Raw genomic sequence first — 15,516 nt, 5'->3', positions numbered from 1 at the left:
TATGGATAAACATGTGTTAAGCTAATAAATAACTATCTATTGAGAATGTTTAGGAGTTAAGCTACCCATTTTTTGAATCCTATTTCTTGAATTAATAGGATGCCATGTGTTTGAATGGTGGTAGTGGGTTGTGAGCTTTAATATCAACTTCTGAGAAAATGACACGTGTCTAGATTTCTAGAAAAAATGAGAATGCCACATGTCTGAATGGTGGGGGGCTGTAGCTTGGTAGTGGGCAATGGGCTTTAGCAGGAATTTCTCATAAATTGTCGGATGTCTAATTTTCCAAAAAGTGAGAATGCCACTTGTCTGAATGGTAGTAGTAGGTTGTGGGTTTTAATAGCAACTTCTCAGAAAATAATATATATTTAAATTTTAAAAAAATGAAAATGACACGTGTCTGAATGATGGAGACTATAACCTGAACACGTTTCATGTTAATATATATGAAGGCGTTTCACATGTTAATGATAGAAGCTGTAACCTATATATGCAGGCGTTTAACATGTTAATATAGATCAAAAGTAGATAATTAAAGTACATGTAAACTTGCATGAATCATACAATCAATGCACAGAACAGCCTCTATTGCATTGTGTAGTTTCCAAGAAAATGTCATAAAAAAAAGGATAGATATGGGCCATATGGTTCTTAACACCCTTTTTTTCAGAGCCATGAAGTCAATGCGCAAAAGGGGTATTAATGATGCGTGCAACCATGCCACTATTGTTCAGTTCTGAGATCTTTATTAAGGTTTTATGAGGCCGAGTTGTTGGTGGGTGGATGAGATCCAAGGTTGTTTGACACTTTAAGGTCAGGTTTTCCTCTTCAAAAAGTTAATACCAAGAACCAACACATGAGAGCTTTGATTGCTACTGCTAGTTGAGGCGAGAGAAGGTCAAAGACAGAAGAGAGAAAAATGACTCTTCTTTTGCCTTCCTCTATAACAAAACAAATAAAAAGATCATGTCCCAGGGAATACATTTTTATCATATGTTCTCTCAACTTGGTAAAACCCTATTTTAATAGTAAAATGGATTTATCACTTCATTATTGAATTTCAGTTTTCTAAGTAGAAATATAGAGGATAATGCTTGTAAGTAAGGTTTTAAAAACCAGATTCGACACAGAATTGTTTTGGCCACCGGTTCTCATGTCAAATGGTTCGATCATCCGGTTCAAATAGATGGCCTGTTCTGATTAAAAAAAATTAAAATAAAAATAGTCAAAAACCATTATTCGAGTCAATGGTTCAATTGCCCAAGTCAACGGGCTGCAAATCAAGTCAACGATTTTTGGCCCAAAAATGGTTTTTAGGGCGAAACAGAACCAATTGCCCAACTGGTTCCTAGGTCAATTGGTCTAACCACCCGGCCTGATCCATATTTCAAAACCATGCTTGTAACTAAATGATGAAATGGCGATTTTCTATTGTTTCATTTTCATCCTGCCCTTGTTGCCTTGTTGGCTAACCTGGCCTACAGTTGGGGGCCAACTGGGATTGTCCCTGTCCAGCCAAAAGCCTTACGTGCTTGGTTCGACCCAGCCAGGGCCGACAAGGTGCCTCCTTCAGTTCCCAACACAACAAAATGGTTTACATATTCTAAGTTGACCTTCTTGAAATCATCTCAGCACCGATGAATAAAAACGGTTTACAGTAGAGGAATAAGCAAAACTTTTTGCTTTCTGGTTTGATTTGTGGGGCCGGACCCACCACCATCTGAAAACAAGAACCTTATTCCTTACTCCAACTGGGGTTGCGACATGGTTGGGCCCCCAGTATAAGATCCAACGAAGCAAGGCCATATGGGTTGTTCTGTCACCGAAAATGAACCGCCGTTTGTTTTATAGGAAAATATGGACCCAATTATGTTCGTTTCTGAAGATTACCAGGCCAGGCAAACCATTTCATTTATTACTTGTCTTTCGGGTTTGCATTTCTTATTCAAGAAAATTGAAGTTGTAGACTGAATCTTTTGTGTTTTATTCTTTTGATGTGCAAAAATTATTTCTTTGAAGTTTGAACTGGTAAACATGCCTATGATGAGTTCCATCCAATCCTCATAGAGACGGAGTAGCGAACGCTGCTGAAGTAGATCCAGGCTGAAACCAGAAGGTACAGAAATAGATGTTAATCCCTGATCCTCCTCTTCTTTTACACTTTGAATCATTTCCAATGGTGAAACTAGGGCCCATTTAGTTCACGGGAATAGGGGTTTTGAGTCGGAAATCGGAATGGGAATTGGAATGGCCCATATGTTTGGTTGGGTAGAATCGGAATTCCATTCTCATAATCTCATGTCTAGTAGAATGACATTCTTCATTTGAAGGAATGACCATGCCCTCCTTCTCCTTTAGGAATGAGATTCCACTTCTGATTTACTAAATAGGCTAAGAAATAAATCATTCTGATTCCAATTCTAATTCCAACCATGAATGGATTGGGTCCAAATTCCAACCCTTTCGTTTTTTCGTCTCCATGGGCTACACAACGGGGGTAATCCATCCCCCAAGCCCATAACCTCAGCAGAGGCCTTACCAAGTACCAACCAGCCAGAAATATGAACATCTTACCACACATTCATGTATATCATCACGCCCACACAGTAGCTCCCCGTTGAGGGTATCTATGGCCTGAAATGCTCCACCCCCATCACTCCTCTGCATTGAAAATTAAGAAATTATGGATACTCTTCTGAGACATTTCAAAATAAGCTATCCATTTGGACGATTCATCCTATCTGATCAGTTGGGTGATCCAAAGTATCTAATCAAAGAATCAATTGGCCAAAAAAAAAAAAAAAAACAAGACAAATGGGATGATCCGATCAATTCCTTGTGATGGTTTGATCAGAAAAACAAGTTCTACACTGGATCATTTTATTTGGTTAAGTATGACCTAAGGGCTTTTCCTATGTTTACCCTGTTTGGTGTTTGTTTCAGAGTAAAGAAGAGGAATGGATTGTGATGATGATGATGATGATGATATTGCCATTAGATTAATCCATTGTAGGGCATGTAGTATTAAGTATATACCTTGTAATAATCAACAGCAACAAAATTAGCCCATCGGTTGCCGGCTGCACTATAACATGTACGAAGCATGTTGATGAGATCTCCAGAATTGTGCTTACATGCAGTTTGCTTGATTGGAACTGATTCAAAGTAATTCACCAAAACCAGAGATCTGGTCTTGTCACCAAGTGGAGACGATTCGCCACGATTGGGGCAACTTCCTGAATGCATTCCACCTTTTCCATCTGCAAAACTAATTTCCTTTGATATTAAAACATGACCCAAAAAAAAAAATAAAAAAGAATGAAACACAATATGAGTTAGTTCAGAGAAGATGGGAATGCTTTTGTAGCTTACATTGATTTTCTACCATGTAATTCCATTGATATGCTATTCCTTCAGTTTCTTGCTTGGACTTCATTGATGTAAAGACAATAAGCCTCTGATTATTAGCGACCATGTCTCTAACTAGAGGCCAATCTCGGCCATTCTGAGGCATTTTTGACAATGGAAACCAGTACTTCATCAAACCAGCATCAGTGAAGACTTTTGTCAATCCATTTGGAGCCTCAACATAGTCTTCTAAGATTAATGTGATAATCTCTGATGGGTTTGCAGCCAAGAAGGCTTCTATTTCTCTCAGGGTATCTAGAGCTGGTCCCTTGCAAATAATATGTAATTATTTATGTTAATAACAAAGAAAATAATACTGCATGTTGTCAGTAGAGAAAAATAAAGGTGGAAAGAAGAAATGCTTACAAATGCAGTTAAGTTATAGCACCGTCCTCCAAAGGAATGACACAACCATACATCTCCTTCAAAATCATATGTATCCAACATTAAGGCTCTAACTCCATTCTGCAGATGAATTGTAATTAATTAGCTAAAATAGACTAATAAGTTAACAAATACAGTGTCATGGAAAGGTTATTACTTGTTAGAGATAATCTTACATTTAGTTGTTGAGTGATACTATCTTCTTGATTTGTGAAGGTAAGTCGAGGAAGCCCAGTATGAGATGGTTCTCCATCAATGGCGTAAGCATTATGGGTTGTCAAGAATGCATATTTATTGAAAGGTAAAGAATTATTCTGTTGGAAAAAGAAGATTCATGAAACTTTCCGCAGTAATTAAAATGCATGTTAGCTAGAAAAAAAACCTTGATTCAGTTTCTTTGCTAAAATATTAATGATTCATAACAGAAGATGAAGTTTGGATAGCAGACTTTTGTAAATAAAGCTTACATTGCACATTTACAATTAATAGGCGCAAGAGAGCTATTTGTGGTCTAGGGCCCTCATAAGTCATAACTCATCATATGGCAGTACTTGAAAAATCAGAAGTTCAGAACCAGTATTTTCTCTTTGTTATGGGTAATTTAAAGTTTTAAACTACTCTAATGGTGTTGATTTGTTAGTTGTGGTCATAGGAGACACCTTTAGATTGGAACCAACCAACTGATCATGCATTTACTAGAAAGTGCTAAAGTAATCTCTTGATGATGGCAATTTGTATTGGGAGATGTTCCCAATACACGGCGGGGATGTGCTGTGGGACGTTAGACAAAACCATGGACAATGGGATGGGTAACCTTTCACGAGTGAACACGCCCATGTTGGACCCACACCTTATGCCTACAGAACACTGGTGTGTTCACTTGTGATAGGTTGCCCAGTTTGCTGGGTATGATTTTGTTTCCTGCCAACCCAAACCGACTCCTATTGATGCTCGAAGGGTATGATACTAGAAGAATTTTGACCAATCAGAATACCTGATGAACTTTGATGAATACCAGCTGATTGGTTATCACTTTTATGATACTCCTTTTTAGGTGTTATATCATATTCAGACTCTCCGTTGACCTGTGGATTGGCAAAAGAAGAGGAATTTGGAGAAATTAATAAGAAAGGAATAGGGGTTCACCTGTTAAACTGTCTTTGTCTTTTCTTGTAAGTACCAAGAGAGCCTCTAGCAATTAGGGGTGCCAGTGGAGACAGGTTAGGTTGGGTTGAGATGAATGCCAGCCGATTCTGGGTTGTTAAACCCCAACTCTGACCCTAATCCAACGACCTAACTTGATAGCATCGGTATCAGGCTAAGGCTGGGTTGGGCTCATTTTCTTGACAAGTATGGTGCTTTGGGGGTTACATGACACTTAAAATTACTAGTAAATGGGTACATGAGTTGCATGTAGAATTTTCAAATTATCAAAGCAATTACATATCATACTTATATTTTTGTTTAGTGTGATGAATATATAATGTTAAAGATATGTTCAATTTTTTTTTTTATTTCTTGTATTTTTATATTTTATCTACATCTATTTTTAAATTTTTTTTATTTAATTATGATACCATTGGTTAACTCATTTGACCTAAATGATTGAATTGCTTTCCCTTATAGGAAGGAAATGGCTTTTTAGATAATTACTTTTCAAAATATTGATTTTTATACTATTAAAATTAATGTTATAGAACTTAATGATGAGAAACAAATATACCTTAAATATAGGATTTAATGAGAGAATGAGAGTTAATACCTTATATATGAGATTTTATGAGAGAGAATCGGAAAATGGTTTCATTTGTAGTTGGTTTTAAATTTTATATTCCATTTCCATCATTAATAAAAATGTTTTTTATTTATCAAAGATGACCCAAAGATTTCTATACATTTTTTATATTCTATATTTTATTTATTTTTATATTTTTATTGCTTAAAAATATACATTATTATATTATTAATTTTTATTGTAAATAAATATATATTTATATTTATATTTGAGATATGAAAATTTTTGTACAATTGTTTTGTATTTTCTATAATTTTTATTTCTATCTACTTTTTGAGTTTTTATTGTATAATTATGATATCATGGGTTAACCCATTTGTTTTGAAAGAAATGAAATGATTTTCTTTTTAGGTGGCTCTAAATTTTCCTTTCCATTTTATCATTAATTACAGAATAATTTCTTGTTTATCATACTTATCTTTGTTTAATATGGTAAATGTATACTTTTTTTAGATGTGTCAATTGTAGTTTGTTATTTCAATTTATTTTTAACTTTTATTATTTAATGATGACATCATTGGTTTACCCATTTTGCCCAAATGGTTGGACCACTAACCTTCCACTTAGATGGAAAAATCAATTTTGTATGTTTTTGAGTTGGTTTTATTTTTTTATTCCAACTTATTCATTTATAAAAATAATTCTTATATATAACACTTATTTTTTGTTTAATATGATAAATACATAATATTAGAGAAGTGCCCAAATGTTTTCTATAAAACTTTTGTATTATTTAATAATTTTTTTGTTTCTATATTTTTAAAATTTTTATTATTTTATTATGAAATCATGGATTGACCCATTTAACATAAAGGTCAAACCATTAACCTACACTTAAATAGGAAAATAGTGTAGTTTTTAGGTCGATTTTAAATTTTGTATTTCATTTCATCCATTAATAAAAATACTTATTATTTATCATATTTTTGTTTAATATGGTCATTATATAATATGGATTTTTATTGATTCCCACACCTCATAAATTTTACTGATTTGTATAATTAAGAATTATAGCAAGTAGAGAAATCTATCAAAATACAAGGGGTACTCTATCATAGGTGGGGGTTTTGGTAAATATAAATATTTACGAGGTGAGGTAAACCATAAATTTCCTATAATAATTTTAGATATGTACCCAAAATTTTCACAAAAAATTATTTATTTTTACATTTTTATATTTTATTCATTTTTTTTTAATTTTTATTGTTTAAGACATCATGGATTGACCCATTTTACTCAAATGGTTGAACCACTTACCATCCACTCAAATGAAAGGACAATTTCATTTTAAAGTTGATTTTAAACACATAGGTTTTATATTATTAAAATTTTTGGGTGTAAATTTAATTAGTATAATTTATTGGTGAGAAATAAAAATAATTAAAATACAGGACTTAATAAAAATGAATTGAATGGAGTGAAAAAGTAATAATTTCAGATAACATTTTGTATTTAAAGTGTGACTAAATTAAAAAATAAGGGTATTTTAGTCAAGAAAATGTTCATAAATCTCATTTATTTAATATCCCTTAAATATGGGATTTAATGAGAGAGAATAAGAGTAAATACCTTAAATATAGGACTAAATGAGAGGAAATTGAATGAACCGGAAAATAGTAGTATAGATATCGACTTATCTGCAAAGGTCTAGAATCTAGACCTCATTCCCATTTACAATAGTAATATAGATATAGACTTATATACACAAACATGACCTTTAGAAAAATGTAAATATGAATTGTGATGCTAGGTTTGTATTGGGTTGAATCTAGACCTCATTCCCATTTTAAGTCTCCAAACTTTTATTTGTGAAAGGAGAGTTTACTTATTTTATGAGATCATTTTGCCCTCTGGTATTGTATATTCAAAATCCAAGTTTTAAAAATTTTCCCATTTTCTTTTTTTTTTTCTTCTTCGTTTTTAATTTGTTGAAGAGAAAAACAAAGGAGAGAGAGAAGATGGTATGATAAATAGTTAAGTTGACAGGGAGAGAGAGAATACCAATAGCTTGAATTGGTCTGTAATGGTTGATCTAACGCATCTAGAACCAGAAAATCCCCGAGGACAGGAGAAGCAGTACAAGCCAGACATGCAATCTCTGTCAGAGGAGCAATCATCGAGGAGCTACATTTTGAGATATTTAATTAATCAAAACTGGAATATTCAAAATCATATAGTATCATCAAACCTCAACAAATTGATAATTGGTAACAACAGAATAAAGAGTAAGACAGCAGCCACTTACCCTGCATTCTCCATTTGAACAAGCAGAAGCAAAAGTAAACACAATTGAAACAATGATGAAGAGAGAGGTTCTCATCATAGGAGCCATTAGGGATTCTGAGATGAGATGAGAAGGAAAGGTGAGAGAGAAATAGAGAAGGTAATCCTACCATATATTCATTCAGTATATGGGTTTCTTCAAAATTCAAGTAAAGAGGGAGCAAAAACCAATAAGCGCTCTTTCTTGCTTAGCTGAGAAAACAAAGGCTGCATTACAAAACTTCCACGTTTGGGAAACAAATGCATAGAGACATTTTATTTTGAAAAAATTAAGAAGCATGAAAGGAGTTGTTGGTCCATCCACCCGAGGAAAAAGCCGAGTCGATAAGAAATAATGAAATATAATTATATGTTTTTTCTTTTTTTTTTTATAAATAATAATAATAATTAACTATATGATATTATTGATGAGGTCCATCAAGCACCATGCAGACTCTCCCTTCACCATACACGTTTCCTTCCATTAGATATGATGGAATGAAGCTTGACTTACATCAGAATCCATCAAACAGACACTACATATACATTGGCCTTTTACTCTATCAGGTCTTGGGTAGTTGGTTCATTATCAAATATCAACAACAACCACCGCTTTGCGCTTGCTATTACTTTCGTGTGTTGGGCATACGTATACGTTTTCACTTAGTACACGCATCGATTATGCTAAATGTAAATGGTCAACAAATGAATGAGCCAGAATTCTAGATGGACGGCTAATAATGCTTCTTGAGTCAACAACAGTCATGGAACTGGAAGGGTTGGACGCCTACCGCTTGATTATGAGGATGGGTCAACCAAGCCCCAAGGGCCCAAGGGATTGTGTACTGTGTACTGTGGATGGGGATAGGATACCCTACTTAACTGTCTCATTTCATCATGGGCTGGCTCCTCATAAATCATAACCACCAATGGGATCCTAATCAGGCCCATCCGACCCATTGCTACGAATTTTATCTTCGAGTCCACTAAAATTTTGAAACATCATTTCATGCTTAACTGTTCATCACTTACAACCGGTTGGAACTTAAATAATAATTGATAAAAGATATAATAAAAAAAAAATCTATATTCTGCAATCTGCAGAGCCCTGTGACTCAAACCTTCTCCCCCCCAACCAGTAACAACAACCCTTATTAATGATATTCAAACTGCAACAAAACCACATTAAAGTGTTCAAAGGTGAATGAAACCCCAAATTACAGAAGGAAGAAATTGAGAACAAAAAAGCTAATGAACCCGCTGATTTGTGTTCAAGAATCCTTTGTAAGACTGAAGATCTTAACTCTAACTCATTTTTGCAAAGTTGTCAACACCAACCAAGTTAATGAATTCACTGATTTCTGTCCGAAAATCCCTAATACCACTTTTTCGTATTAAAATCTGAAACCCAAGAATCCTTTAGAAATAGAAATTTTTGAGAGCCTATTATGAAAGAAAATCCTATGCATGACAACGTGACTGCTTGAGATATCTTTGGAGAATTGGAGCTATTGTTTTTATAAGGTTCGAGTATGAGAATATGAGGGTTTCCAACTTTCTGTCAATATTTAGTTAGATTTCTTTATAAAAATTTTAAATTTATCAATTTTTATCAATCATAACCCGCAGTAAAACTTCAGCCGGTTGCCGGTGATGACCAGTTTAGCATCGAAAGACGTGTCAAAATTTTAGTGGACTCGAAGAGAAAATCCCTTCGAGTCCAAACGCACTGAATCCGAACTGTGTCGCACAGCCCCAATCCTTTCTTATCTTATGAGTTATGGCCTATGGGCCTTGTTTTGGGACTGAAACGAGTTGAACTGAGTTAGATCCATTCCATTTTGAGTTTGACATTTCTTCTGCCGTACGCGCAGGCACATGCAGATGCAGGGATCTCTAGGTTCCTGGTTCGCCTGCTTTTGTGTTTTGACGAGGAAATGGGAATCTTTCACCTGAAACCCGACCCCACCCACCATATCGAGAGGTTAGTCATGTAGTGTCACCTTCTTAGGCCTTAGTTCTTAAAGGATGAATATGGTAGCTCACTGGTGGGTCCACGTTTTCATTAAGATCGCATGCACCCGTTGGATCGATGATTCTGATTTCTTGGAAGCATCATTGTTTGTAGAAATGATGTATGTTGGTGTATCTCCACATAAAGGAAAGGAGCTACCTTTCTCCCAAGAAAAAACAATCGAGGGAAATGAGTAGTAGGGTTGGGTTCTTCTGATCTTCTTCTCCCGCTCACGGTAAGTAACTGTTGGAGGGTACAATACAACCGCAACTCCACGACTGGGTGAGAGTCGATACCTTGGGAGTGGGAGAGATTCCACTCAGGAGGAGATCGGAGATTCTTTCTCCTTCCCTCCTTCCTTCCTCTCTCTCTCTCTCTCTCCATTTTCCTGTACTGAGCGGAAAATGCCAACCATCACTAGGATCTACACCCTGCAACAAGCTGCAGAGCATAACAAAAGAGACGATTGCTGGGTCGTCATCGATGGAAAGGTATACCCAACTCACCATAAATACCTCTCTCTCTCTCTCTCTCTCTCTGTCTCTCTCTGTGCGTGTGTATATGCTTACCGAAAGATGCTTGTGTATCGTTCTTGCTCTTCGTGAATAACATTTATGGATTTTTTTTTCTGATTTGGGTGTTTTGCCATGCAACTGATACATACATGATCCTGTAACCTCTTGAAATTCTAAATCGTTATTGGGGTCACTGCTTGGTTCACTGGGAGTATTTGCCCTGTGTGGATTCTTTCTCTCTTTTAATCTCTGTATATGGTTACTGTCATATTGTGGGTGAAATGTGATATTTACCCTTACTATGTTTTTTGGGGAAAAAGTTTAATTTTCATCCTATACAGCTTACTAGAACATTTCTTTTTAGGGAAAACTAGAGAATGACCCCGTACTAAGTACGGGGCTAGTATTTTTTGATAATTTTTATTTTGTTTAAGCAAAAAAATATCTAACTTTTTATTATTATTTCTTTATTTTTTAAAGATTATTTGTATTGTAATATTTAGTTAATTAATTATTGGTGTTGTTATTAAGTATTTAATTAGTGTTTTTATTATCATAATAATTATTATACTTAAAATCTTTACTGTAAAAATTTCTAGTCATGGGAATTTGTCTAACTTTGGAAAAAGAATGTTTATGAACATGTAGATGTGAAGCATCTGACATTTGTTTGGCCAAATGTGGAAAACAAAATGAAACTGTGTTTAGATTTTAAATTGGTTGGGTTAAGAACATCATCATGATATTCTAAGCCTTATCCTAACTATATGGTATTCCTGATTTTCCAAACCATTATGTTAGGGTCATGTCCATTGTTAAATTATGAGTGTTTAAATCCATTTCTTACTACTTGGCTCCTTGCCCGTTTTGTCCACCCTTAGCCCTTCTAGCCTTTTCAACTTGTAACAGATTGCTTCTTCTTACCAGTGCTATAGGTCCACGTGATCAGACCATCTTAGTGTACCTTCTCTCATTTTATCAGCTATTGGAGCTACTCCTAGGTTCCTATGAATCACTTCATTTCTGGCCCTACCCTTTCTAGTTTTTTCCACCCATCCATCTCAGCATTGGTTGGCTGAGGCACACAAAGGAAATATTGTTAGGAAAATGGAAATGATAAAATACTTTTAAGGATTTAGCTCAAACTTAATAGGGCTTTGACTAAAAAAGGCCATTACCCAATGTTCGTCGCAGCTATCTAGGGTCATGGGAGGGGTGAACTGGATATGGTCCTAACCTTTGGTTTATTATTATTATTTTTTTGTTCCACAGAGTGGCCTCTCTCAGACTCGAATCCATCTTCTCATGCTTGACAGCATAGTTTTCAAGGTGCCAAGGCAAGGCTGGGCGTTGGGGGGGGGCACCTTGTCGCCTAGTTCCCTAGGTACCATAGCCACATTTCCTTAATAATTATTCATAATTTTCATAAGAAAAGTATAGAGTTCATGTTAAAGTATAGAAAATCAACATATTCATGAGAAGAAAAAAAAAAGAAGGAAAAGAAAATTCAAAAAATATAGGGGCTGAACCCTTATTTTTGTTATAGTAGTAGTATATTTTCTTATTTTCCTAACAAATAAGAAAATAATAAAAGCAAATTAGTATATAAACACACAAAATGAATATTTTAGTTTAATAGTGCCTATTTTATAATTATAATGTCAAAAAATAAAGGATGAAAAAGTATTTTACAATACATAGTACAAAACTGCTTGGCGATTAGGCGAGGCGAGCCTCAAAGGGCGCCTTGTCGCGTAGGCGACACAAAATGAATATTTTAGTTTAACAGTGCCTATTTTATAATTATAATGTCAAAAAATAAAGAATGAAAAAGTATTTTACAATACATAGTACAAAACTGCTTGGCGATTAGGCAAGGTGAGCCTCAAAGGGTGCCTTGTTGCCTAGGCTTCACCTTGACAACTATGCTTGACAGCCCAAGATTTTTACCATTACACCAAGTAATTGCCCTTAATTACATTTTATGGCAATATCGTATTAAATATTAATATCCATCCTAAGTAATAGGTATACTAAGTAGGTGTTTGGCATCGCTGCTGGGAACACCACACCGTTTTCTCATAAAAACAGTTCTGGGCATGTGTGAGTCACTGAATTATAAGCACCATTTTATTCTTTGTTTGGAAGTGGTGCTGCTACATAGGTTGTTTTCTGGGAAAACAGCACTGGTTTTGTTTGGTACCAAGTGCTGTAGAACCGCTTTCAGCATTGGTCATATTATGCAACGTCCAAGATGATGCCACATCATTGCACCGCTAGCAGCAATGAGCTGTTTTCTGAGAAAACATCAAATTTGGTATTGCTTCAGACCACACTTTTCCGATTTGCAAGGCGTGGTTTGAAGCAACGTTTTTTATGGAAAAACAATACCAAATAAGAGGTCGTTTTCTGAAGCACCCACTAAAGGAGTGATTATTTAAATAAACATGAGTATATATTCCATCTTTGGTTTAGGATTGATGGTGAAACCTTTTCTCATTTTTCTTGAAAATGTTTAGACATTTTTAGAGTTTTATCTACTTGTTTCTTGTTTGCATAAAGTTTTTAATTTCATTTAAAATATTTTTAACAATCTTAATCAAGCTAAAATGTCATTGCAATCCATTTTATATAATTATAAGATAAAATGCTAGAAATTCCTTTTATTTTGTATTAGTATGTATATGGAAGCAAAATCTGTTGTGATAAATTGATGCCATCAATTAAGAGTTGTTTGGATAAGATATTTTTTTGAAAGTTAAGTAAAAAATATTATATTGCTGAGAGAGGGGAGATCCACCAGAGATCACAAAGACAGCCCCTTGGAGGAGAGAAAGCTGACAGTATAAGCTATTCATATCATATACAAAAAATGATCAAGCAAAAAGAGATCGGACAGGATTGTGAATGCCAATAATATGACCCCACTGATTATAAAAGTGATGAAAAAGAAAAGCCACTGAATCCCTCCTTAAGGGATGGCCATTTGATTAAATAGCCTCTATGCTTCACCAAATCACCGGTTCCACCTGAGATTGCCTCTGAAGATTTAGTTCCCCCCAACCCAACCCAAGACAGACACAAACAGAATCCAACAAATTACAAGGGGAGAGGAGAGCTACAGAAGCCTGCCCTTCATACTGAAAGTCTGAAACCACCTTCAGGCCATGCAGAGAACTGTGCACTGATATCAAGTGGTGGCACCGAGGTCTTACCAAACAGCCGAACAAAATGAATCTTACACAGAGAAAGCATATGGACAGTGGAAAAGCAAGTTGGGTGGCTGATTTGCAACCACTCTCTCATAGGGAGAACCAGTTCACCAACACCATACTTCTAGCTATAAGGTTATCTATGGCTTGGATCTTGTTAAGATCGCAGCCCATTTTAAAAGCACTACTTTCGAAGGGACACCTGACTTCCAAATCAGGCCCACCAGGAGGAAAAGAACTGATGCTTGCTACAAAGAATTCAGTTCCTCTACTTCCAAATACTGAATGTTTTGACTCAACCAAGGTGTCCACACCACTTGGTCACTGATGATTTGATAACAATTCCGCACCAAGGCATCCTTGTCACTTGTTAATTCAAAGATGTGAAGGAAATATTCTGTCAATAGTGAAGAACTATACTAGATATCTGGATAAGAATGTTGACATGTGTTTGTTGTGGGAGAATATTTGCAGTTGCCAAAAACCTAAGAATTTATGAACCAAGCTTTAAGAAGACATGCTACTTGGTAGAGTGGAATGGAAAAATTGGATCCACGTAGCCAGCCAGAATGGTTGGGTAGCTTTTGTTCATTGATTTATCAATCTAAGAATTTAAAAACATTCTGTTTGATTGTGCATTATCTTTGGTTGATTTGGGAGTTTTCCAGCATATCTTGATATTACAGATATGATATGCCATTAATATCACAATTTGATATTCCCGATACACATATTGATAATACCACATGATAAATTTTTAAGGTTGGGGTCTTCCCAATTTGACTTGTTTTTAGAGTTCAGAGAACAAGATCTTAATTTATGCATCTCACTTGGTCATCTTCATTTAATGCGGGGTATTGGCTTACCTCATTGCATTTGCTTTTACATAACACTGTAGCAGACACCTAATATTCACTCTGTTGTAGCAAAACTCAATGTTGCTGTCATCAGTTACGTGTGTTATCCTTCATAATACTGTATGCACACATTTCAATTCAATTGTTTTATCCTCCATATTTGCTTGTAGCCCTGTAGGATCTAGTATCTTGTAATCCTTAAATTTCATATGTTTGTGGTTTGAATTGGTATGCTTGCTGGTTTTTGACCCCCAGAGGATTTGTCCCTATCTTTGTGGACTTTTTTCTTGAACATCCACTTTTGTTTTCATTTGTTTTAACTGCATTAAAAACTTGTTCCTACTTTTCTTCTTTCAATTCTCTCTTCAATTTATTTTTCATTTTTTATTTCAGTTTGAGATCTGACATCCATTGTCTTTTTTATTGGAACAGGTATACAATGTGACAGATTATTTGGATGAGCACCCGGGTGGAGATGATGTTCTACTTGCAGCAACTGGTATCTCTATTTTTTTTTATAATCGTCTGCTGCCTCACATAGTAAAATAAATCTTGACCTAACTTTTGATCACGATTTTACTCAAGGGAGGGATGCCACTGAGGATTTTGAAGATGCAGGGCACAGTAATGACGCAAGGGAACTCATGAAAGCATATTGTATTGGGGAACTGGATCTTTCTCCTCCTCCTCCTATCGAAAAGGAAAAAGCAGGACTGATCCACAAGATCTGGGATGTTTGCACAATCCCATCTGCGCAGGATTATGCTATTCTAGCAACCATTGTTGGCATGTCTGTGGCAGCTGGCGTTTTTTATTTGCGCAGGAAGTAGAGCCATAAATTCCTTTTCTGGCATATACATTAAAAGAAATTTTGAGCTTTTGAGGACAGAATCAATCTGTCATTTGGAGAGGTTTCTCTTATTTCTTATTTCTTTTATTATTCTAAACATACGATCATAAGAGGATTTGGATACACCCATGCATGATGAATTTCTGCACTCCTCGAGTCTTGTCAAATGTCTTTGATAGATTACATTCTTCTTATTTTCTATTTAGGATAAAAACATAA

At 35.2% G+C, this 15,516-nt stretch overlaps 2 protein-coding genes across 2 annotated transcripts; one reads left to right on the top strand and one right to left on the bottom strand.

The window, feature by feature from the left end:
• Positions 1-495: 495 nt before the first annotated feature.
• On the bottom strand, positions 496-8,040 carry LOC104597897 (PLC-like phosphodiesterases superfamily protein). The gene is made up of 8 exons (XM_010259674.3): positions 7,833-8,040; positions 7,589-7,711; positions 3,969-4,106; positions 3,775-3,873; positions 3,373-3,676; positions 3,037-3,260; positions 2,575-2,661; positions 496-2,103 (listed from the first exon to the last, which is right to left on the bottom strand). The coding sequence occupies exons 1-8, from the start codon at positions 7,917-7,919 to the stop codon at positions 2,062-2,064; spliced, it is 1,104 nt and encodes a 367-aa protein (XP_010257976.1). The 5' UTR covers positions 7,920-8,040; the 3' UTR covers positions 496-2,061.
• A 2,005-nt stretch (positions 8,041-10,045) lies between these two features.
• LOC104597898 (cytochrome b5-like) lies at positions 10,046-15,445 on the top strand. Its single transcript, XM_010259675.3, has 3 exons — positions 10,046-10,354; positions 14,880-14,946; positions 15,033-15,445. Exons 1-3 carry the CDS (start codon positions 10,268-10,270, stop codon positions 15,275-15,277), a joined length of 399 nt encoding a protein of 132 aa, XP_010257977.1. The 5' UTR covers positions 10,046-10,267; the 3' UTR covers positions 15,278-15,445.
• The last annotated feature ends 71 nt before the right edge of the window (positions 15,446-15,516 follow it).

This window comes from Nelumbo nucifera, chromosome 4, assembly GCF_055504915.1.
Source record: "Nelumbo nucifera cultivar China Antique chromosome 4, China Antique-T2T, whole genome shotgun sequence".
In the NCBI taxonomy this organism is placed as follows: domain Eukaryota; kingdom Viridiplantae; phylum Streptophyta; class Magnoliopsida; order Proteales; family Nelumbonaceae; genus Nelumbo; species Nelumbo nucifera.
This window is presented reverse-complemented; position numbering and strand designations above follow the sequence as displayed.